General features: G+C 45.1%; 1 protein-coding gene across 3 annotated transcripts in view; it reads left to right on the plus strand.

Moving 5' to 3' along the window:
* The window catches only part of ARHGEF26 (Rho guanine nucleotide exchange factor 26), a 154,289-nt gene that overhangs the window by 17,399 nt on the left and 110,631 nt on the right, over positions 1–26,259 (plus strand). For all 3 annotated transcript variants that reach the window (XM_033959399.1, XM_033959398.1, XM_033959397.1), the window contains exon 3: positions 746–888. In XM_033959399.1, the coding sequence (XP_033815290.1) occupies positions 746–888 (143 nt within the window). The remainder of the gene's footprint in view (positions 1–745; positions 889–26,259) is intronic.

Raw genomic sequence — 26,259 nt, forward strand, 5'->3', positions numbered from 1 at the left:
GATAACGCCAAAAAAGATGTCAACTGACTTGGCTCAAAGAAAACATATTTAAAACACAGTAACACACAATACACTTACAAGGATGCCGTAAATAAAAAGTAGCACCCAAAGATATAACCCCAGGTTTCATCAGAAGAAATTCACGGTGACGCCTCCCTCTGTTTTTTTTTTAAAAAATGATTTTTCCATCACTTTCATTGGTTATCTTTTTTCTCTCTTTCCTTTGATATCTTCTTTACAAAAGGCGCGCTAACGTGTTTTAGTGTGGATTTAGCGCACGCTAAATCAACACGTGCGCTACCCGCTAACGCGTCCATAGGAAAACATGCATGCGTTAGCGTTTAGCGCGTGTTTAGTGCACGCTAAAAAAAGCTTAGCGCACCTTTGTAAAAGAGGGGGGGGGGGTTAGTGTTTCAAGGAAAACGATCAGAACGCCGGTAAAATTTTTCCTTTGACTTTTAAGTTGCGCATGAATCTCAGCAACACATCCAAATCTGGGCGCCATATAGAATACGGGTAAATGGGTAAACAGATATGGGAATGGCTCAGCAATTAACATGGAGGTCTAGTAGCTATCGCGCATTCAGATTTGCAAATTTGCTACTGGAGTGGGGTGACTGCAAATTTGTAACACATTTTAGTAAAAGAGCCCATAAGTGTTCTCAAAGGCAAATAATACTTTGCCGTTTTTCGGTAAGGAAGTGTGTTCTTCCATGGTTAATAATTGTATTGTTTGGTCATGTAGAGGCTGCAGTATTGTATCAGAACTATAAAGAGAAGGCTCTGGAGATTGAATCTGATGAGGATACTGACCCCAAGCAAAAATTGGATGATAAGATTGTTGTTCACTACAAACCTTTGAGATCGTCATGGAGTCAGCTCTCTGTGGTGAGTAACGTGTTTCCCCTGTATTTTTTCCAAAGGAGACCTAGAACTTGTGTATGGGCCCAAGAGAATGGAATAGGCTCCCTTTGTACATACGTTAACAACAGAATTTGCAGAATTTTAAGCGTTTACTAAAGAGTCATCTCTTTTGTCAGACGAAATATGGAGTGTGATTTTTATAGTATAAGACGAAAACGGGGTGCTGGTCGCCTATTTAATTATATTGTTTGTAATTTGTGTTGTATTGTTTTATGTGTTGCAATAATAGATATGGATGTAATTTTGTAACCCGCCTTGGACAAGGGCGGGATATAAATAAATAAACCATAAACCATAATATGTGCTAATTGCCTATATAGTACTACCACATTAGAAGTGGGCTTAGCTCATGGGAAAGTCTCGTATTCTAGCAAAACAGCTGTCTAGCTATCGCTGGCTTTTACAAAGCAGAGGTAGAGGTTTCTGTCGCAGGCCAGTGAGATAAGTGTTCCAACGCTCATGAGTGTCGGTGCATTTACCTCACTGGCCCATGGTAGAAAATTCTACCATGACTTTCTCTTTCTCTTCTTTTTTTATTTATTTATGATTTTTAAATACAATTCACAAGAATAACTCTTGCTAAGTGAAACACAGGGAAGAAAAATTATTCAAAGTAAAAGTCATATAATGTCCACATCTTTAATATCCTTTCTTAGACCACCATAATACTGGGGGTAATCAACGTATATATAGGGAGAAATTAACTACATAATCGATGAGGAAAAAAGGCTTGACATGAATCAACGACTAAATTAATCTAAACAGTCCCCTTTCCAATCATTCCTTGACGGTTTTCTTGATATCTAGAAACTGTTTCAAGTGTTCTGAAGAGTAAAATGTATATTTAACGCCCAAGTACCTAACCAGGCACTTACAGGGATATGCAAGAAGAAATGTAGCTCCCAACTTAATTGTCTTTTGACGTAATAGAAGAAAATCCTTTCTTCGCTCCTGAGTAGTTTTAGAAACATCAGGATACAACCATATCTTCTGACCTCCAAATAACTTCTGAGAATTCTTGAAATATAATTTCAAGATCATATTTGCATCCTGTTCAAAAACAAAAGACACCAAAAGAGTAGCTCTCTCCGTGTCAGCCGTTAAAGTTTGTTCAAGAAGTAAAGACACATTTTCAAAATCAATCTGAGGATCTTGACCATTCTTTTTTCACGATTCCTTTTGTAGTACCTTTCTGTTTGGCAAATAATAAATTTTATTAATTGGAGGAATATTGTTTAAAGGTATTTTTAGGTTCTCATTTAAATATCTCTTAAGGAAATCCATTGGTGAAACACCTGGAGCGAGAGGAAAATTCAGAAAGCGAAGATTTAAGCGCCGATTATAATTTTCAATCTGTTCAAGTTTCCTATGGATTAAAATATTATCCTTAATTGTAGCTACTTTAAACTGCTGCAATTGTATTAACTCTTCCTGTGTTTGCCTGGCCTGGACCGAAATCTCCATTTTCATCGAGTCCACAGTCTCTGTTAAACTATCCAACTTAGTTGTAATATTAGTTACCTCCTCTGTGGATTTGGACATTTTACTTTCCATCCATTGAAGCAGCTGCCAAATATTAGTCAAGGAAGCCTCCATGGGAGCTGAAACTCCTTCAGCCCTCTTGATTGTAGTCATCAGTTGTTCTGCAGTTAACTCTGTGCCCTTGCTGGGAGACCCCATGCAACCACTTCCTGGATCACGAGTCTCCTCCTTCCCCAGAGCTCCGATTACAGCTGGACACGGAGGGTTAAGGGAAGACAGAGGTGAAAGAGATGTTTCGAGGCCCGAAAGGGCGATAGGCTCTCCCAAGCCAGCGTCCAACGCCGGGCTATTCGAACCTCCGACTACTTGAATCATCGCTGAATGAGCTGGGAAGAAGCGATCGACCGTCTGTTGGACTGGGGTGGAGGCTAGAGCTGGCGAGGGAAAAGCTCTAACCACCCCTTTCCTCTTCATGTGCGGCATCACTACAATGGTGTAAAATACAGCGATCGAACAACAGGTATGTCGAATGGGAGTTCCAGCAGTTGCCTGATCTTAACTGCTTCCTACTGCCAATTCGCACACCGCCCCATCTTGACTCCCCCACCCCCCTCTTTCCCTTCTTTTAAGGGTATTAAATCTATAGGAAGGCTTAGTCAATCTTTTGCCTTCAAACTGGTAGAGATGTGGAATGGACTTCCTGACTCCATTAGACTGATAGGCTAGCTACAACCAATTCGTAAAGTCCTGAAAACTCTGCTGATTACACAGAACTTAAATGACTTAACTATAGTATCAAAGAACTAACGATAATCCAGCTTTTTTTCTTCTATGCTCTCTTTCTTATGTATTCTAGTCTTAATTACATGTGAACCGAGTCAAGCTCTGTTGGGAGATGACCCAGTATAGAAATTGAAGACTAGATTAGATTAGATTAGATTTTCTAAAAGGAGCCCTATAAGTGCCAAATTAACCATACACCAGTCTGAATATTGGCCGGTGCCTGATTAATTTTCAGGTCAGCGGACATGTCCATTTTTTTAATAGTGCTGGAGCTGTGCAAAAATTTGTTTCAGTGGGCTGATGATTTAAATGAGTCTCATTTGGGTTTTAAAGAATGTTGATCCCACTTTATTAGTCTCTGGTGAATTGAAGTAGTTCCTTGGGGTTGTATTTTTTAAATGGAGGGGGCGGTCCATCCTGAGCGCCATGTTGGGGTGGCGCTGGCACCCCTCCTCCCACACCTCCCCTCACCATGGGTGCGCTCCCTTTCCCCGTACCTCTAGTTGTTCACTGCTGCGAGCGGTAGGGAAGGGGCACCTCTCACCCTCACTACGCCACTGAAGACAGGCCAGTAGCATGGAATGTTGCTGCTATTTGGGTTTTTGCCAGGTACTAGTGACCTGGATTGGCCACTGCGAAGATGGGCTACTGGGCTAGATGGACCATTGGTCTGACCCAGTAAGACGTTTCTTATGTTCATATGTACAAGAGATTGTGTGAACAGTAGAAGCTAGTTGTCTCTCTGGATCAGAGAATGACAGATCAACTAGCACAGAATGGTTCTCAAGTGTCTAATCTAGAAAACAGAGTTGAGAGACAAGAAGCTAAGATGTGTCCTGAAGACTGGGTTGAGAACCCTGGTCTATCAGCCAGTGGCGTAGTAAAGGGTGGGATGGGGGTCCTCCCCCGGGCGCCGTCTTGCTAGGGGTGCCGGCACCCATCCTCCGCTTCATGCCGCCCCTGTTCCTCCCCCTGCCCTTTGGCTTCCTCGGTACCTTTTTGACTTCTCCAGCCCATCAGCGTTGCTGCCCACTTCGGCATCGGCGCTCTCCTTGACGTCACTTCTGGGTCCCCACGCCTAGGAAGTGACGTCAGAGGGCGAGCCGACACCGATGCGGGCATGCTGCTCATGTCGGAGCAGTTAAAATGGTACTGGAAACAAGAAGGGGGTGAATGTGCGGCAGAGGGGGTTTGGAAGAGGGCAGGGAAGGGGCGCCATTGCCCCAATAGCCTCTCACCCTCGCTGCGCCACCGTTACCTGCAGTAACCTAGGGACATGATTTTGCATTAAGCTCACACCTTTTTCGGTTGTAGCTCAAAGCAAGTTGCATTCAGATGCAGCGGTTATTTTCCTATCCCTGGAAGCTTACAATCTAAGTTTATACCTGAGGCAAAAGATAATTAAGAAACCTGCCAAAGATCACAAGGAGTGGGAGCAGACGTCGACCAAGCTGTCCTAGTTCTCAGCCTGCTGTTCCAATCATTAGGTTACTCTTCATTTATGAAATTCATAGGACCTTTTACTAAACTGAGTTAAGCACTTAACGCAGCGTCTCGCAAACTTTGTAAGCCATGGCACACCAAATGTCCTGGCCACGGCTCAAGGCATCTGGAAGTGTACGGCCGCTGCATGTGCATTTGTGCATGTGCATTTGTGACACCATCAATTAATTTTTTAATTTTATTTAATTTAATTCTTATATACCGCTAATACCGCAGTTAACGCGAGACCACTTAAGGCCAGATTCTAAAAAATAGGGAAAAAGTTAAGTTTCCTCTATAATGGGGGGGGGGGTTACAACCCCCAAAACTACCCCCAAGTCAACATCCATGCGCGAAGGCCCTCTAGATGGGTCCTGAGCCGGCAGTAGGGGGGGTGCTGGAAGGAAAGACACGGCAAGGAAAGTCGCTGATGCTGGCTGACTGCCTATAGGATGTGCCTCTCGCCGCGAGAGGTGTGTCCCTGTAGGCAGTCAGCCAGCGCCTCGCCTGCTTCCCGGCATCTTGCGGCACACTTTTGTGCCGCGGCACAAAGTTTGCGATACACTGACTTAACATATGAGCTACTGTGGGGTAACTGCTAATGCACAACCGGGTTAAGGAGATTTGCAATAGTTTGGTAATTACTTTATGTTACATGCTTTTGCATTACAGGGTACGGCATGGGCGGAGAACTGGTTTGTTTGGAAGCACTAGCCAGCTAGCATTCTGCACTTTCCACGCACAAACTGGCTAATGCGCAGTTAACGCGAGACCACTTAAGGCCAGATTCTAAAAAAATAGAGAAAAAGTTAAGTTTCCTCTATAATGGGGGGGGGGGTTACATCCCCCCAAACTACCCCCAAGTGTGGCACAAACACTATTAAGTAAACTGGGGGGTTCCCCCTCACACACACACTCCCGTCGGTGCTCTTTAAAATAAACTTTTACAGCGGCGCGCTTGAGTCATGCGCTCAATTGTCTGCTCACGGCTTTGTCCTGCGCGCTTATGACTGTGAACCGTTGTTCTGCGGTCTGCGGCCTTGGCTGCAGTGTTAAATAAAGCAGAGGCTAAGTTATTGGATGCATTATTGTGTTTAGCGATTCTGCAAATTTTAACTTTGTTGGAAGAATAGTTCTGGATGTTCAGATTGTGCCTGGTAGAATTCTGTTTGTTTGGTATGAAAGTACGAGGTAGTGGCTACTGTAAAACAGAAACGTGTGCCATATTTTTTTTTAAAGTATGGGGTTTGTTAGATTCTTACTGTCAGACTGATGTACGTAAGTGCCAAAAAGGTATCCAAAGTAGAGAATGACACTGTGACAAAATTCATCACCGTTCCTGTCCCCACGGATAACCGTGGGAAATAATCCCATGTCATTTTCTAGTGTCTATTTCAACCTCAGTCCTTCTACACCAGCATTCTTCAAAGCAAAGCTTGCGGGTCAGTGGTTGTGGCCATTCATACTCTGATTCTTATGTGAGCCAAGGATAATGAAGCCATTGTGATATCACTGATGTGATTGGCTCTTAGGCACTGGTGGAATGAGGCATTATGACATCACAATATCTGCTCTGGATACCAGAGACTGTCATTCTGTAGTGTCTGTTTCAACCTCAGTCCTTCTACACCAGCATTGTTCAAAGCAAAGCTTGTGGGTCAGTGGTTGTGGCCATTCATACTCTGATTCTTATGTGAGCCAAGGATAATGAAGCCATTGTGACATCACTGATGTGATTGGCTCTTAGGCACTGGTGGAATGAGGCATTATGACATCACAATATCTGCTCTGGATACCAGAGATTGTCATTCTGTAGTGTCTGTTTCAACCTCAGTCCTTCTACACCAGCATTCTTCAAAGCAAAGCTTGCGGGTCAGTGGTTGCGGCCATTCATACTCTGATTCTTCCCTCTCTCCTTAAAGAATGACATGAAGATGGTTTTCCGCGGTTATCCGCGGGGACGGGAACGGTGATGAATTTTGTCACTGTGTCATTCTCTAATCCAAAGTGACCAGATAACCAGTACAGAGACAAAGGAAAGACCCCCTACACACTCCCCCAGTGTTCATGACGCCCCCTCACAAAGATCAGAATAAAAAATTACATACCTGTCTCCAGAACATCAGCACCTGGTATAGGAAAGCCTAGTAGAGCTGCACACAGGTGTCTTAAATAGCCAGGGGGGGAGGGGGGCAAGTGAACCACAGAGCCACTATCTAAAATGGCAGCTGTGAGTTCTCGCAGCAACTTCGCGGGTTCCCATCACAATCATCTGTTAGAATTCTTTGACAGTGTAAATATGACAGCAAGTAGATGAAAACAAGGAACTCTATACAGGGTATCTTTTTATTTTTAGATGGCATTCGATCAAGTTCCTCGTGAGACTTGGTCGAATGCCATCAGAAAATTAAAATGGCACAGGACGGAAGGCAGGATACTACGGAAGACAAAAAAAACAAAGGGCTCCTTTTACTGATGTGCGCTAGCGTTTTTAGCGCACGCAGGATAACACTGCGCGCTACAGGGCTAGAACTAACGCCAGCTCAATGCTGGAGTTAAGGTCTAGCGCGCGGGGAAATTCAGCGTGCGCTATGCCCTAACGCAGCTTAGTAAAAGGAGCCCAAAGAGTAGCGCGACATGATCAATTTTCCCAGTACAGTGAAAATGCGGCTATGCCTGTGTATGGCAGTTCTGCATATTTCTTTAAAGTAATCTGAAGGGACAACAACCAAATCCCTCCACTAGTTTTACGCAAATAGTGGATCTGTGGTAGGACCAGTGCTTAACATATTTATTAAAACCTGGAAAAGGCAAGAGTGAGGTCATCAGATCTGCAGATAACACACAAAAAAATTCTAAGAAGTTCAAACTCCTGTAGTCTATAAGGCATTGAAGAAGGCTCTGGTGAGACTGGGGAACTAGATATTTAAATGGCAAATGACATTTAGGGCCTGATTCACGTCATGCTGCCAAAGGTTAGGTGGTGGTAACATAGAAACATAGAACATGATGGCAGAAAAGGGCCACGGCCCATCTAGTCTGTCCACACTAATGGCCCACCCCCTAACTACCTCTATGAAGAGATCCCACATGCCAATCCCATCTTTTCTAAGCGTCCTACCACTGCCTAACTTAAATGCTTTAATTGGTGATAGCATGGTAATTGACCACATCATTTAAAACCAATTAAAAGATGATTAACAACAACAAAAAAAATAACCGTCACAAAGTAGCCTCCCCGACTAGTGCCTATCTCCCCGGCGGCTAGCAGTGCATAGTGATGCCGTAGTCCGAAAGGGGGCATGGTCAGGTGCGGCGCTGTTCTTCGGCATCACTATGCGCCATTGGCCGTGATTCTGACGTGATGCTAGGCGCTGAAAATATAGGCCTGTGAAACCCTAGTCTACATTTCCGGTGCCTAGGGTCCCATCAAGCCCGATTCTGGATGTGCGCCTGTCGGTGATTGACATGCGACAGACGTTCTTTTTGTAACGCATGCCCTGGCAGGCGCCGTTTACAGAATCAGCCCCTTGGTGTGAAAATTGGTGGGGATTGGTGTGAAAATTGGTGGGGATTGGTATGAAAATTAACCCTTATTGTATACGCATAATCCTGAGTTCCAGATTACAAGTTACTACTTGGGAAGAGGACCTTAGCATGACTGTGGATAATATATTGAAGCCCCCAGCACAATATGTGGCAGAGGTCAAAGAAGCAGATACAATGTTAGGAATTATTTGTAAAGTGACAGCGAACAAGAGACTGGAGGAGTAGCCCAGTGGTTAGAGCCGTGGTCAGGAAACCAAAGGGATCTAAGTTTAAAACCCATGGTGGCTTCTTTCGGCCTTGCACAAGCTATTTACCGTACTTGCTTCAGAAGAAGGCATTGACAAACCACTCCTGCAATGGCGTACCAAGGGTGGGGCGGGGGGGGGGGGCGGTCCGCCCCAGAGCACACTCCAAGAGGGTGCACAGCCGGCCGGATCTGGAACCTCCCGCGCTGCTTCAAACCGCACTTCAGCGCGGCTGCCCTACTTAGAGCAGAGTTGGCAGCTGTGCTGAAGTGAAAAAGGTCCCGCAATGACTGGAAAGAGGTCAGTGATGGCGGGGGGCGGGGACCGGCAGCCGCAGTCATCGCGGGATCTTGCCGCAACTAGCTGCGTCTGCCAGCCCAGCCCCCTCCGACGTCAATTACCTCTTCCATCGGAGCAGAAGCAGTCATCGCGGGACCTTTGGGATGGAGAAAGAAAGGAGGTCAGGGTGGCATGAAAGGGTGTGGGGGGTGACAAAAGGGGGTCAGGGTGCTATGGAAACATGGTAAAGGGTGACAAAGGGGGGTCAGGGTGCTATAGAATCACGCTGAAGGGTGACAAAAGGGGGTCAGGGTGATATGGAATCACGCTGAAGGGTGACAAAGGAGGGGTCAGGGTGATATGGAATCACGCTGAAGGGTGACAAAGGGGGTCAGGGTGGTATGGATGCGTGGTGGAGGGAGAGAAAGGGGCAGATGCTGAAGGAATTGCAGGGAAAGAGACATAAGGGGGAACGATACTGCATGGAATTGGGTTGTAGGGAGCGAAAGGGTTCAGATGCTGATGGAAGTGGGAAGAAGAGGCAGATGTTGGAACTGGGGAGAGAGAAGAGGGCAGATGATGGAAGGAGAGGGAAAAGAGAGAGAAGGGGCAGATGATGGAACTGGGGAGAGAGAAGAGGGCAGATGATGGAAGGAGTGGATAAATAAAAGGAGGGCACATGATGGGGGAAAAGGATTGAGTTAGGGAAATACTGGAGGGGTGAGGGAAAGAGGTGGTGAGCGGTGGGTAGACAGTAAAAAAGGAAATTGATGAGAGGGTAGTAAGAACGTAATCTAGATGGATGCAGAAAATAAATTGAAAAGGAAAATGAGAGAAGAAAGGGATTGCAGAAGAGAGGTGTGGGAGAGGGAAGGAGAGGAGAGAGATGCCATACCAATGGGGGTGAAAGGAGAGATGGAAGGGGGAGGCATACAGTTTCTGGAAGGGGCATTGAAGGAGAGAAGATGCCATATAGGGGCAGAGAGAGGGCAGACAGTGGATGGAATGAAGAGAGAAACAAGAAGATGAGGAATGCAGAAACCAGAGAAGACAAAGGTAGAAAAAAATGTTCTATTTATTTATTCCTTTAGGAGACATGTGTCACTGTTTCTGTGGTGTTGCATTGTATGCAGAGTCCAGCTTCTTTCTGGTTCAATTTAACCTTTGTCTATGTATTTCTATTTTATCCCCCCTTTTACAAAACTGTGAAGCGTTTTTTAGCGCCAGCCGTGGTGGTAGCAGCTCTGATGCCCAGAATTCTATGAGCGTCAGAGCTGTTACCACTGTGGCTAAAATCCACACTACATTTTGTAAAAGGGGGAGGGGCTAGTTTGTGATTACATATTCCATACTAGGCGAAGGTGTTATCTGTGTTCTGTGTGTTCAAAAGACATGGTTTTCTGTTAGGATTGACCGTGTAGGATTGATCTGTACTAGTCTGGCTTGTTTAGTTTTACAATGGGTGTATTGATGTTGTACCTCTCACTGCATATGTAAGATGCTGCCTTTTCCTAGGTACTCATGTGTGACGTGTGGCTTGTTACTAAAAATCAAGTTTTTCGTACAGATGGGGAGGGGGTGCCAAAAAATGATGGGCCCCGGGTGTCACATATGCCAGGTACGCCACTGCACTCCTATATCATGCCAAGAATGGGGGAGGGGGGATCCTTCACTGTTTGGTCACCAAGAGTCAAATCTAATTCAATGGCAGACCTGGATAGAGAATGACACTGAGAGTATCATTATTGTTTTTGTCTAAATCTATGGTGCAATCACACCATCAGTCCCTTGTGCAGTAGAATTTTGAAAGTTATTCTGTATGTGATACGGAATCGATGTTCTTTCTATCAAAGTGGTAAAAAAACATGCAGTTAACACTTAATGGGTTGATTGATCGAGTGACCAGGAGTCACATTTGTGAATTTGGTCTAATGGCTGGATCATTCATTTTCTTGCCTGGTTATTTGATGTTTCCTACTGCTTTCTGATAGATTATTAGCTAAGCCTGACCCTGGTGACTAAGGTACTTGGAGACAGCTTGATCGACTGCTTCCCTGAACATAGCTAAAAGTCAGGCTTTCTTAAGAGTAACTGTTTAGTAGGTGAACTGGGATTCCTAGACATTGTTTAAAGAATCAGCACCTTTTAGCTAACCATTAACAACAAGCTGTATCATCACTGAGCAGAGCCATGGAGTAACCCTAGTTCAAATCCTGCTTTTTCCATCAGATAATCCCTTTGGCTTTCAGCACTTACAATTTCATATCGTGGGTACAAAACTTGACAATGAGCCCTCATGGGCAGTGAAGTACCTGTATATTAAACTCAGATTTGGAAAGATATCCCAAATGAGTTATTAATTCCAGTGGTTCCAAACTGCTGAATCTTCTTTATAATACTTTTATTTGCTGCAATATATTCTTAGGATGTTGAATGATTTCTTTTGATTTACTGAGTGTATAAACTCTTGAATTCCATGGCATCTGCTTTTTTTTTTTTTTTTTTTTTTGATTGCTCGCGTTTTTATGTCCAGGTATATAAATGGTTGCTATTCTTAGAGAGCAAGAGGAAGATGCTGTCATTTCCTTCCTTCTAAATCCAGTTTAATCCTCACAATTATATATGAAGAAAAAAGTACTCCGCTGAATTTCTGAACACAAGGATCATTTCCTGTATCCCAAGTTCTTCTGCATTGTTCTGTATTCTAATTATATTGTCCACAATGATCAGAAGACCTCGCCGTATCATCGTTAAGCAGTCGTCATCATTCTTTAAATGAGTGACTGGCATCTGCTAAAAGCTGGAATATCACTTACTTTCTATCACTTGAACTCTACAGCTAGTGATACTGATTATAATGCAAATTTAAAAAAACAAACAAACCCCAAAAACAAAACAGGACGAGTTGATTTTGTGATCCAGGGATTAGGAGTGGAGTTTGAATGTTTTTCTATGCTTATCCTCTTTTGTTTATCACAGGACTTAGTTTATTGGGTTTTGTTTTGGGTTAAAAGAAAATTAAATTGCAATGGTGGGTGACATCATTCATTGCACTGGATCCATGCTCTTGACTCATTCATTATTGGTTAGTGAGTGCCAAAAAGAGTCTCCCTTTTCAGTCCCTAACCAGTCAAGATGGCTGATCTTGTTAGCTGAGAGTTTGAATACTGGGTATTGTTAAAAGTCTTGGGAACCAGGTCAATTATAAGAAAACAGAAGGCCCTATTTGTATGTAGATGTGCTAGTGATAGGAGTGTGAAAATGCTCACAAGGAAGTCAAGAAGAGATCTGAATGTATTTGAAACTCTGTCAGGCAACCATTTAGGAGTCAATCTTGAAATGAAATTTCATCGGTGTAGAAGTTAGGGGAAGAGTTCAAGAGCTTAGGAAACATGAATAAATCAGGGATTTGGGATTTGATTTTCTGGTACAGTGGACTCTCAGTTAACCAGCTCCCATGGGGATTGATAGATGCTGGATAAATGTAGTTTCTGGTTGCTTGAGAGTTACTATAACAATAGGCCTAACTAATACTGTGCTATACTATAAACCAGGGGTGTCCAACCTTTTATCTTCCCTGGGTCGCAATGGCCCCCCCAAAATTTTCTGGGGCCGCGCAAACGCGGCAGCAAGACAGAGGAGGGAGCCGGCAAGACGGTAAACACCCGGGGGCAGCAGAGGAAAACACTGCATCGCCCTCAACCGGGGCTGCACAAAATACTTCAGGGGGCCGCAGGTTGGACACCCCTGCTAAACTGTTCCAGACAAGCTACTGGACATGTGGTAGGCAAAGCATGGGTATTCTCAGGTGTGGCCTGCCAAGTTTACACTTACATTTCTAGCAGAAATTGATTTTGTTTTCATTTTTATTAAAATTATTTTTTTCTTTTGCCGGTTTCTTGAGAGTTCTGGTTACTTGAGTTCCAGCTAACAGAAAGTCTACTGTATTTGTTTCATTCCTTGTATACTGCTTACATGCCCGCAGCTATCCAAGCGGTGAAAATTCTGGTTCAGAATGTATTTTTCTTTCCCCGGAGGACTCAAGATCTGAGCTTTTACCTGAGGCAATGGAGAGTGAAATAACTTGTCCAAGATCAGAAGGAACTGTACTGGGGCTTGAACTGGACTCTCCTGGTTCTCTAACCATTAGGTATTACCTAAGAAATGTCACAAAGGCATGGGGGGGAGTGGCTTCCATGGTGGTGGTGGTGCCCATCCCTTGCCCTCTTCTACCCCCCCCACTCCTTCCTGACCTCCCTGCCACGCATGTACCACCCCCCCCCCCAACACTTCCCTAAAATTTACCTCTTTAATTTTCCAAGTGTGAGCAGCATCACAAACATGCTGTCCGCATCATGTCGGCTGTTCCTCTGATGTCACTTCCTAGGTGCGGATCGCAGAAGTGACATCAGAGAGAGCTGACACCAGCATAGGCAGCAAGTCTGTTATACTGCTTGCCCTTGGAAAATTAAAGAAGTTTAAGGGAAAGGATGGGAAGGAGTGCACACACATGGCGGGAGGCAGAGAGGATGACGGGTGCCAGTGCACCCACCAAGATGGCACCTGGAGCCAATCAGAACCTTAGGCTCCTCTCTGGTGCATCCAGGGAGGGGCCTGAGACTCTGATTGGCCCAGACGCTTAAGGGGCCTTACACTACCTGGGCCAGTGAGAGCCTCAGGCCCCTTCCCGGTGCATCCCAGGATGCACTGGGGAGGGGAAGGCCCACTATTTTGAAGAGGCAGGCCTGCGGGGGTCGTCGGAGGCATGAAGGGGAGGTGCTGCCGGGAGGGTGTGTTGCTTGGTGGCAGGAGGGAGTGGGTATCTCTCTCACTACCGGAAGGGGTGGGGGTGTGTAAGTGTATTGCTTGGCGGCGGGCATCTCTGCCACTGCTGAGGGGGTGTTGGGGGTATTGCTTGGCAACAGAAGGTAGTGGGCATCTCTTCTGCTGTGGGGAGAGGAGGTGTTATTAGTGTCAGCGATGTGGTAGGAGAGAGTGGGCATCTCTCCTACCGAACTTCAGTTTGTTTTTGTGTGTTTATGTGTGTGGGCCAGGGGGGACTTAGTAGTGACGGGTGCTTGTGGGACGCAGCAGGAGAGAGTGGGCATCTCTCCCGCCAATCTTCAATTTGTTTTTTAATTATTTTAATTTGTGTGGGGGAGGGAGGTCTGAGCTGTCAAACCTTACTTTCCTGTCAGTGCTTGAGACAATCAGACCTGTTAGTAAATTTTGGCTTCAAATGTGGCTCAACAAGGTTAGAGAATCACTCAGCGATTATAGAGAATCGCTCAGAGTGATCATTTTAATATTAATGACCTCATTGTACTACATTTGCATGGCACTATCAGAGACTGCTAGAAAACTTGGAAAAGACCTCGCTAAGCCGTTTTGATAATACGCCACTTAAATACACGCATACTAAATCGGCTGGAACCGGTTTAGCGAGCACGTTAAAGGCAGATTTTAATTTTTAAGAATCTGCTCCTAAGCAAATTAAGTGAGTCTGCAAGAATGTACACACATTATTTCATTTGTGTATGTAATGCATGAATATAAGTAAACGTGTAATTTGTAGAACTTCCTTTCACTTCTCTACCACGTGACAGGATGACAACTATATACCACCACCTCCTTCCAGCCTGCATAAGCCAATGAATGAGCCTCTATCTTCTTCCAGACCACGCAGGTCATGCAAGTACGGCTTGAGGTGTCTTCCTCCTTTTGGCCATTGCATGCTTGCACAAATCTGGTGTTCAGAGTTTTGCAATGATAGAATTGGTACAAAGGTAGTAGACATCCTCCACACCGAATTATCTTTCAGATTGGCTGCCTGGCGGGCTTGACTTGAGCTATACTAGGATCTTTTCCCATATGACTAATGCGTAGAAAATAGAATTCACATGCTAGTGTCATCTCATTAATCTCAACATAGCATCCTTTCATGACCTCACCTCCATCACACATACAGAACCACAGACCATCACCAAATTTAGAATACATGACCACAAATTAGAAATAGATATGTGCAGCTTCACCACCCCTTTTGCTGGAACAAGAGAAGAGGGGCTGAATTAAATAGGAAATCTTTACATATAAAAGTGTAAGCCTTGCCAAACTGGGACAGACCAAAGGTCCATCAAGCCTAGGGTGCCATATTTGTGAAGACAAAAAAAAGAGGACACACTTCACCCACAGCTCCGCCACACTCCACCCATTTTCTTGGTCCCCCTTCCCATCCTCTGTACCCTTTTAGTGCCTCTCTCTCTCTCTCTTCCTCCAACCCTCCTGCCCATGAGTGCTTCTCTATCTCTCTCTCTCTCCTTCTAACCCCCCTCTCCTGGGTACTTCTTTTTTTTTCTCTCCCTTTCTCTACTTCCAACCTCCTATCTTGCTGTTTCTGTCTCTCCCCTCCCATCCAGCACAACTCCACTCCATGCTCTTTTCTCTAGCACTCTCACCTTTCCATAATACTTCTCCAGCCCTCCCTCTCTCCATGTTATTTTTCTAGCCCTCCCTCCATGCTGTTTCTCCCTCTTTCCATCTATCCCTGCTGTTTCTCCAGTCCCCCCCCCCCCCCTATTCAGTTTCTCCAGCCCCTCCAGCAACCTCTGATGCTGCTTCCCCTCACGACCTCTCTATCTCCCGAATCCCCCACTTACCTCCTCCCCAGACCTGGATACTGTAGTTTAATCTTCAGGAGGCCAGCAGTGAGCCTGCTGCCACCTGTCTGCTCTGGAAGCTCCCTCTCTGCTGCGACTTCCTGTGTCTGCGTAGGCGGGACCTGTAGAGAGGTGACTTCTGTGGCAGGCTAGTGGCAGCAGGCTCACCTTGTTGCTGCTGCCGGCTGCCCGAAGATTAAATTACAGCAGCTAAACTCGGGGAGGAGATAGGTGAGGGAGTCAGGAGAGCTGGCTAAACCCAGACAGACTCTCCCATTTTTTAAAAATTGTCTGGGTATCTGGGCAGTCCTCTAAAAAAGAGGAGATGTCTGAGTTTTCCCAGATGTCTAGTAACCCAAGTATCCTGTTTCCAACAGTGGCTGATCCAGGTCACAAGTTCCTGGCAATATACTAAAAGAGTAAACAAAATTTATGCTGCTTATCCTAGGAAAAAAGCAGTGTCTCCTCTAGGTTCAACTTCTCCCTTCCTTGTTCCTGAATGATAGGAGGGGAGTGGCTGGTTTAGGAGCAGGGTGGCTTATTTGCGGTATTCTGGGTGCTCCAGGCTCATGCCTTCTTCCTCTTCTGTTCTTGGAGCTGCCTTGGAGGGGAGGGGTTGTTCTCCACTGCCTGAAATTTGTGCAACTGACCAATATAGGGATCCAGGCAAAGTCCCGTGAGCTCATACAGCGAGCCTCTTACTGTGCAGCTGCCCCTTTTGCCCATAAGTGGAAACTTGCCCTGGGAATAGCTTATCATTTCAGGATCAAGATGCATCTTTTTGGGAAAGGAGGCGGAGGAGGAAGAGGGCTGTTGGCACACCTTGCTGGGTCAGCAGTAAGAAACCTTGGAGATCTGCTATAATGGGGGAAAGGGATTCATTGTGCCCTGTCGTATGCATTTAGCGGTGTCTGCTAGCAGTTATTGAAATGGAGATTCCCTCGGAATAGACTTGTTTGTGTTTTACTTGAATCCGTGCCAGTCCTCTCCCGAACCCATCTTATTTGCAACAGCTCAGCTGTAGCTGAAAGTAGAGGTCTCTGAGGAAAGCGACCACAAATCCCAGTTCCTTTCACCCAGTTCTTCTCCTTGCCTAATGGACCCTAGCTTGACCTACAAACTAAAAAAGTCTTGAAACCCATTTACTCACTGTTATTTTTTTTTTTTTTTGTAGAGAAATTTCTAATATTCAGCATATCATTAAAGTTTCTTATTTTATCTCATTAACCTGTTCAGATGGATTAGAGATGGAACAATTCATTTCCAGTGTTCCGTGTAAGAAGAGTCCCATTCCACGAGCCATTATCTTGAGAAACGTGCTTTGAGATTTTTTTTTTTTGTTATCCGTTTCTAATTGTTTTCAGAGTTAAGCCATTCTCTGACTAAGAGGTGCATGCAATCATGGCTGAGTGCCAAACCACAGATTTTGGTATTCTGCCCAGTGTTCCTTTCTCGTACTGTATTTCCAATTAGGTGGTGGGAAAGCTTGTTGGCAACACGCTATCCGAACTGAGCACCAGAGTTATAATAACAATATTCCATGTGGAAAGATGGATACATATTAAAGCCAAATATTGACTTCATTAACCATATTGTATTTGTATTGGACACTAACATGTTGCATTCCATCATTCTATTCGTTATGTATAGTATTTCTAAGTATACCAGCAGTTCTAAATTTGTAAAGTTGGTGTCAAAGTGTTATGTCATTGTAGAGTGCATAATCTAACATATGATGCATTACCTAATGCGAGTGTGGTCTGAGCCTCTCTCCACCTCCCTCCCCCATCCCCACCACACACACATGAAATAATACACTGTTCTGTACAAGCCTGGTTTTCCAACCCCAAGGCAGATAGCATTCCATAAATTCCAACCTTTCCTTGTTGTCCACGTGCTAGAAAAGGGACAGATATATCTTACAGTCATTTCTGTTATCATCTAGACATGTAGAATCAGAGACCTGCCTATAAATGCCTTCAATTAAGCAAAGGGCATGAAAGCTTCTATACCCCAGTTTATAATAAGGAAGCCCATGGAGTTTAAAAGCAAATGTGGTAAAAAAAAAAAAAAGGGGGGTGACCTTTTTGTGGCACTATTTGGGGAAGTAGATGTGCAATGGTCATGCTTAAACTATTGGCTAGAGAATGACACGGGGAAAAAATCTGTCCCCGTCACTGCCCCGTCCCCGGCTCACCGTCCCTTTCACCGCCCCGACACCACCATTCCCTTCACCGCCCCATCACCGTCCCGTCACCATCACTGCCATCCCATTCACCGCGCCGTCACCGTCCCCGCAGCATCCATATAAGCCTTAGTACTGCGAAACACCATGAAGACAGAAGAGAGTCCTGCCACTACTACTACTGCACTGAGAATCTGTTTCAGTGCCTCTGCCCTGTAGTAAAAACAGAACATAAAATAAATCAATTGACTTGTCCTCCCTTGCAATGACGTGTCCCCCACGTTCACCTATAGCTTGAATCAGGTCAATTGTGCACACTAAAAATGCCCACCTGAGCACATAATCATGCAGATGCTGCAGTACAATGAGCAACAGGAGGATCTGGAACGTGAGCGCAGGCAGGCAGTGATACAAAAACAGCAGACACACAACCGATTGCAGCGTTCCGCCATCTCCCTCCCTCCACCTCACCTTAGATGTAGAGTATGCCGGCTTTCTTTTTCTCCCAGTCGCATGCATTCAAAAAGCCGCGCACGCGCGGCTGCTCATTTATTCAATATTCTCCTCTGACGCAACCGGAAACAGGAAGTTACAGGAGAGGAGAAGATTGATCAACTCGAGCAGCCGCGCGTGCGGCTGGGCGAAAAAGAAAGCCGGCATACTCTACATCAGTGTTTTTCAACCTTTTTACACCCATGGACCGGCAGAAATAAAATAATTATTTTATGAACCGGCAAACTACTAGGACTAAAATTTAAAAACCCCATTTCCGCCCTATCTCCGCGAGCTCGGTCACCTCAGTAACTATAGAAAAATAGACAAATATAGTGCAAAATATAGACAGCAGATTTAAATTCTCAAAACTCCATAGGGCGGTGAATGGCCTTGTCCCCGTCCCCGCAGAGACCACTATTTTTTCTTTCCCGTTTCGGCAGGTTACCCGCAGCTACTCCCGGCTAGCCGGGGGTAACAACCACCGTGTCATTCTCTACTATTGGCAACTTATCATGAAAATAATTATCCTTGCATAACTATTTCGAATTTGTGCAAGCTGGCATATATATCAGGAAAGGTTGTTGTGTCAGTGCCCGAGAAAGGTCGCTGAAACATTCTCCTTCTTAAACCAAAGACGGTATAAGTTACTGTAGGAGATTAAAATTGTTCTTCATTTTAAATATTGTTTTATTCTTTCATGCTTTTTTGGCACTACAAATAAGATATGTGCAGTGTGCATGGGAATTCCAGTTCATGTTCCAGTCTCCAGTTCATGTTTTTTTTTTCAAACTATAGTCCGGCCCCAAACAGCCTGAGGGACCATGAACTGGCCTCCTGTTTAAAAAGTTTGAGGACCCCTGCTCTAAGGAAATCAGGGTATATTGCACTGCATCAGGGCTCGGTCTTGGGCCCAATCCTATTCAACATCTTTATAAGAGACTTGGCAGAAGGGCTTCGCCAAACTAAGTAATGTAGTGGGCAAATGCACAACGGACGCCAAACTAAGTAATGTAGTGGGCAAATGCACAACGGACGAAGATTCAATGCCCGACAACATGATGCACGACTTACTCCTACTAGAGCGCTGGTCTAGGTCCTGGCAACTCAGCTTCAATGCCAAAAAATGCAAAGTTATGCACCTGGGCAGCCAAAATCCATGCAAGACTTATACCTTTAATGGCGAGATCCTAACTAGAACGGTAGCAGAACGAGACTTGGGAGTGATCGTCAGTGAGGACATGAAGGCTGCTAGTCAGGTGGAGCAGGCTTCATCCAAGGCAAGACAGATCATAGGTTGAATAAGAAGGGGTTTCGTAAGCCGGAAGTCATTATGCCATTCTATAGATCCATGGTGAGGCCTCACCTGGAATACTGTGTGCAATTCTGGAGGCCGCATTATCGCAAGGATGTGCTGAGACTGGAGTCGGTCCAGAGAATGGCCACACGGATGGTTTCGGGACACAAGGATCTCCCGTACGAAGAACGGTTAGACAAATTACAGCTATACTCGCTCGAGGAGCGCAGAGAGAGGGGGGGGACATGATCGAGACGTTCAAGTATCTCACGGGCCGCATTGAGGCGGAGGAAGATATCTTCTTTTTCAAGGGACCCGCGGCAACAAGAGGGCATCCGTGGAAAATCAGGGGCGGGAAACTACGAGGTGACACCAGGAAATTCTTTTTCACTGAAAGGGTGGTTGATCGCTGGAATAGTCTTCCATTGCAGGTGATTGAGGCCAGCAGTGGGCCTGATTTTAAGGCCAAATGGGATCGACACATGGGATCTATTCACAAGGCAAAGGTAGGGGAGGGTCATTAGGGTGGGCAGACTGGATGGACCGTGGCTCTTATCTGCCGTCTATTTCTATGTTTCTATGACGTACAAAAGGAGGAGCTACTTTATAGAATTGCCTGCCTCCCTCCAAATTCTATTAGTAATGCTTTGGGTTGCGTGCATAAATTTGGGTATGTGTCCAATTTACGTACACAACTTAATTGACTAACAAGCTAGTTAGCACTGATAATTGGCTTCTTATCAAGCAATTATTAGCATTAATTGGTCTTAATTTAAATTTATGCTTGTAAATTTAGGCATGGAACCTATGCCTAAAATTTATATACTGTGTTAAACAACCTTATAAGGCACTATTTAAAGTCTTATTCCTGGAATTATCACCATGTAGCATAAATCCAATATCCAATTCCAAGCTTCCAACCTTTAAAGTTTTCTTTCTGTATTACACCTTTAGATCCTTATCTGGTGTTACTGCTTCTGTTTTAACAGAAGCAGCAACACCAGATAAGGATCTAAAGGCGTAATATAGAAAGAATACTTTAAAGGTTGGAAGCTTGGAATTGGATATTGGATTTATGTTAAAATTTATGTACAGCACCCACATATAGGTGCGGAAATAAGAAGGTCATGTGGGCATTCCTTAAAGTAGTAAGAAGGTCATGGATGCATTTCTTAAAGTAATTATAGAATAAGGGGCAACTGCCCAAAAAATGGTGCAGTTTATAGAATCACGCCTAGCAGTGTAAAAGCAGACTTAGGCGTGGCTTGGCATCCTAGACATAGGCGCCACTCCATTAGGCCAGCTTAATTTGGTGGCCTCTATTTGGTGGCCTAACAACACCTAACTCAACCTTGCCTATTGTCCGCCTTTAACCATGCCTACATTTTTAACATAGGTGGTGTTAGACTTAGGATGGCATCTCCACTGAGCATCACTTGGCGTCCTAAGAGTTCGGTGTCAAACTCTTAATTTGCTTAATTTTTTTTTTTTTTTTTTTTTTGATTGGCTAAAAACTGGCATGGTCAATTACCGCACCAATTAAGGCAATTCAAAGTTAGGTGCTGATCCTGAACTTAGGTGTCACTAGGCAGCTTCAGTCACGGTACCTAGTGGTGCTTAATGTAGACACCGTTTATAGAATTTGGGGGTTAGGCTTTTTTTTTTTTTTGAGTGCCTACTTTTTAGGCATAATATATAGAATTCAGTCCCTTGTGTATGTGTTCTGAGAGTTGTCTATTCTGTACACTTGTTTTGCTCTCATTGTTATGGGTGTTATTGTTGTTGTTCAGTATTGTTGGAATCCTTAAAGGAGGTAATGTAAGCTAGACAATGACATGGGGACAAATTTTTCTCCATCCCTGCAGGAACTCAATATCCCCGCCCCGTCTCGTGAGTTTTGTCGCTGTCCCTGCCCCCTTCCTGTCAGCTCTGCCTTAACCGCTCAAGCATCGAACACTTATGATTTTAAAGTGTTTGAGGCTTGTGCAGATGAGGTCGGAGCTTAGGCATTGGTGGAATGAGGCATTATGACATCACAATCTCAGCTCTAGAATGTTGCTACTTATGATTTTAAAGTGTTTGAGGCTTGTTCAGATGAGGACGGAGCTTAGGCATTGGTGGAATGAGGCATTATGACATCACAAGCTGAGTTCTAGAATGTTGCTACTTATGATTTTAAAGTGTTTGAGGCTTGTGCAGATGAGGACGAAGCATGCAGAAATGGAGCAGGGACAGGAAAAGAACTCGCGGGGACAGGATGGGAAAATGAGTTCCCGCGGGGACGGGAAAAATTTGTCCCTGTGCCACTCTCTACTGTAAGCATCCAAAATCTTTCAGCTGATATCTGACTGAAGAAGGAGCTCTGAAATAGCAGAGGGTTGGCTTCAAAAATATGACATGGTATCCTGGAATGTCAAGAATTCAGCTAAGCTCTCAGTTCTCTGCTCAAGTATTTTCCTTCCGCGGAAGAGGAATCTTAAGATTTCATCTCCACTGGACACTAGCATGGGACTTCAGATTTCATTGAAGTTCAATAGACACCAGTGAAATGAAAATTAGATGCAGTATAAAAATAATTTTTCCCCCCTATACAAGCTATTCTGCAACATCTGCTGTAGACTAAAATAGCATATTTGGCATAGGGATGATATGTGATGTGTGGTGCTCCTGCCAGCTGGATGTAAACAAAGCAGCTGATGGTATGAAACTTGTGTGAAACGGAATCTGAAAAAACGAAAAACAATTGAGATCATTCACAAATATCTCACACCCTTCTTGAACATCTCTTGAAAGGAAAGATAGAAGGGGGAAATCCTGGACTTCCCCCTTCTATGTTTCTTTCAAAGAGACATTTCTCTGCAAACTGACAACCATTATACTGAAAGAGATGAAAAACCACTAAGTTATTCATATCTATTGAATAGTACATACAGACAGTAGTGTAATAAGGGGGGGGGTGGACCGCCCCGGGCGCCGTCTTGGTGGGGGCACTGGCAACTCTCCGCCCTCTTCCTTCTCCTTCCCTGCCGTGTGCGTGCCTTTGCACCCCCCCCCCCCAGTGTACCTCTAGCTCTTCCCTGGCATGAACAGTAACTCCAACCTGCTACTGGCGCCGGCCTCGGTGGCCCCCTCTGATGTTTCTTCTGGGTCCCATGACTAGGAAGTGATGTCAGAGACAGCCGATGCCGGCGTGAGCAGGAAGTTGGAGATGTTGTTTGCACTGCGGAAGCCAAACAGTATGGGGAAGGGAAGGGGCGTGTGTGTGTATGGCAGGGGATCAGGGAAGGAGTGGAGGGGGGGGCAAAGAAGAGGGTGAGGGGTTGCCACCGCTCTGGGTACCTCCCACCCTCGCTACATCAGTGCATACAGAAATATAAAAGTCACATTGTTTAACCTACTGTAGCTAAACTAAACTAAACTAAACCTTAAGTTTATATACCGCATCCTCTCCACAGAAGTGGAGCTCGGCACGGTTTACAAGAACTTAAAATATAAGAAGAGAAAGGAAAAGTTTTACATGAGCTTATATATAGAATGGAAGAGTAAGGGGGAAAATAGAATTACATGTTAGAGAAGATCCAAGTTTTCAGTTGCTTGCGGAATAGTTGGAGAGAGCCCAAGTTCCGCAACGGGATAGTAAGGTTGTTCCAGAGACCTGTGATTTTGAAGAGAAGAGATTTTCCCAGTTTACCTGCATAGAGAATACCGCGTAGAGAGGGGAAGGATAGTTTATATCTTTGGGCGGGTCTGGTGGAGTCAGGACTCGAGGAGTTAAAGGATAGTGGGATTAGGGGAGGAAGGATGCCGTGAATGATCTTAAAAGCCAGGCAGGAGCATTTGAAATGGATTCTGGAAATCACTGGGAGCCAGTGAAGATTGGACAGGAGTGGGGAGACATGGTCAGATTTGCATTTTGCAAAGATCAACTTGGCTGCAGTATTCTGGATAAGCTGGAGTCTTTGAAGACTTTTTTTTGTTAGGCATAAGTAAATGGCATTGCAGTAGTCAAATTTGGAGAGGATGATGGATTGGACGAGGACGGTGAAATGTTTTTGACGAAAGTAGGATCTTACTTTCCTCAGCATGTAGCTAATAATTTGACATTGATGATTACCATATATACTCAAATATAAGTCAAACCAAGTATAAGACAAGGTATTCTTTTTCCCCCAAAAAAAGGTTGACTCGAACATAAGACCGGGGGGGGTGGTAATATTCATATGCCCTGCCAGGATCTGTGCCCTGCCCTCCCCTGCCAAGCTGTGCACTCAGCCCCCTGCCCTACCAGGCTCTCCACCCTGTCCCCTCCTCTGTCCCTCCCTCCCTGCCAGGCTCTGCACCCAGCCCCCCTCCCTGCCTTGTACCCTGATCCCCCCTCTCTCCCAATGTAAGACAGGCCTCCACCGGATCTGCTGTATGAACTGGTTGGCTGGAACAGGAGGGATCCCTCCTGTCCTGGCCAACTTTTTATACCTCCCTCCTGCCTCCCCCTGCGTACCTTTTTGAATCCCTGGTGGTCCAGCGGTGTACCGGGCAGGAGTGAACTTTCCGTGCTCCTGCCCTGCGCTGAGCCCCTCCCCGAATGGCCACCTCAAGTTCTCGCGGCCCAGCAGTGTACCAGGCATGAGCGAGCTTTTTGTGCTCCTGCCCGGCCCTGAGCCTCTCCCTGAATGGCTGCCACCAGTTCTCACGAGTCCTGCAAGAACTGGTGGCAGCCATTCAACGAGTGGCTCAGCGCCAGGCCAGAACACAAAAAGCTCGCTCCTGTTTGGTACACCGCTGGGGCAGGAGCACAGAAAGCTTGCTCCTGTTCGGTAAACATAGAAACATAGAAATAGATGGCAGATAAGGGCCACGGCCCATCTAGTCTGCCCATCCCAATGACCCTCCCCTACCTTTCTCTGTGAATAGACCCCACGTGTCTATCCCATTTGGCCTTAAAATCAGGCACGCTGCTGGCCTCAATAACCTGAAGTAGAAGACTATTCGAGCGATCAACCACCCTTTCAGTGAAAAAGAATTTCCTGGTGTCCCCATGCAGTTTCCCGCCCCTGATTTTCCACGGATGCCCCCTTGTTGCCGCGGGATCCTTGAAAAAGAAGATATCTTCCTCTGCCTTGATGCGGCCCGTGAGATACTTGAACGTCTCGATCATGTCTCCCCTCTCTCTGCGCTCCTCGAGCGAGTATAGCTGCAATTTGTCTAGCTGTTCTTCGTACGGGAGATCCTTGAGTCCCGAGACCATGCGAGTGGCCATTCTCTGGACCGACTCCAGTCTCAGCACATCCTTACGGTAATGCGGCCTCCAGAATTGCACACAGTATTCCAGGTGGGGCCTCACCATGGATCTATACAATGGCATAATGACTTCAGGCTTATGGCTGACGAAACTCCTGCGTATGCTGGACCACCAGATTTTGAAAAAGGTACACGAGGGGAGACGGGAGGGAGGTAAAAATATTGTCAAAGTTGGCCTGGACAGGAGATGGGAGGGATCCTTATGTCCCGGCCCACTAGGTCATACGGCAAGCTGGCAGAGGCCTGCAACAAGTCTGGGAGGGGGATGGGGTGGGCGCTGACCAAAATATAAGATAAGACCCTCATTTTTGGGCCATTTTTTTGGCCCGAAAATCTCAGATTCGAGTATATATGGTAAATTAAGTTACATGCAAAAATTAGCCTATTCTATAAACTGCACTCCTAACTTAACTTTTCTGCATGGTAACATGCAAGAATGTGCCAATAGTTAGCACTCAGGCTTTTCAGTTACTACACATCAATTATTGCTTTTAACATGAGGGAAATTCAAAACTTTGTTGCATTGTAATTAAAACAGTTTCTAGCAGGTAAAGGGGTACTGTATATAGAAAAGAAAAATAAAGGCCAAAAAAAAAACCATCTAAGGTTCTGAGGATTTTTAGGACCCCGTCTTCTGTCTTTGGTAGGAAATATTTTCTTTCAGAGATCTAGATTAAGAGTAAAAATAGATGCATATTTCGTTTGTTATTTTAGGATGCCATAACAGGAAACCCCCTCGGAATAATTTCTTCCTATTTCCTGGGCAGTCTGAGAGATGTCATTGAAGTTTCACATAATATATTAATTCATTGATTAATTGCATCTTTTGATATGCTTGTTGCTCAGAAACACAGAACAAATGCAGGAGCTGCAACTGAAGTCCCAATGGAGGTTTCCGGGCTTTTCTATTAATGGGAAATAGCATATCATATACTGCTGCTGTTCAATGTATTTATAAATGATCTAGAAACAGGGACGAAGTGCGAAGTAATAAAATTCGCAGACGACACCAAACTATTTAGAGGAGTTGGGACTAAAGAGGACTGTGAAGATTTACAAAGGGACCTGAACAAACTAGAAGAGTGGGCGACGAGATGGCAGATGAAGTTTAATGTAGAGAAATGTAAAGTCTTTCATTTTGGAAACAGAAACCCGAAGTACAGCTATACAATGAGAGGGCTGGTAATGGGTGAAAGTACCCAAGAAAAGGACTTGGGGGTAATAGTGGACAAGACAATGAAGCCATCGGCACAGTGCGCAGCAGCCTCTAAGAAGGCAAATAGAATGCTGGGTACTATCAAGAAAGGTATTACAACCAGAACGAAATAAGTTATCCTGCTGTTGTATCGGGCGATGGTGCGCCCGCATCTGGAGTACTGCGTCCAATACTGGTCGCCATACTGTAAGAAGGGTATGGCAATACTCGAGAGGGTTCAGAGAAGAGGGACACGATTGATAAAAGGTATGGAAAGCCTTTCATATGCTGAAAGATTAGAGAAACTGGGGTTCTTTTCCCTGGAAAAGCAGAGACTTAGAGGGGACATAGGCCGGAGCACGTTACAAGGCTTCAAAGAAGGTTTGGAT

Source organism: Geotrypetes seraphini, chromosome 9, assembly GCF_902459505.1.
Source record: "Geotrypetes seraphini chromosome 9, aGeoSer1.1, whole genome shotgun sequence".
NCBI lineage: Eukaryota > Metazoa > Chordata > Amphibia > Gymnophiona > Dermophiidae > Geotrypetes > Geotrypetes seraphini.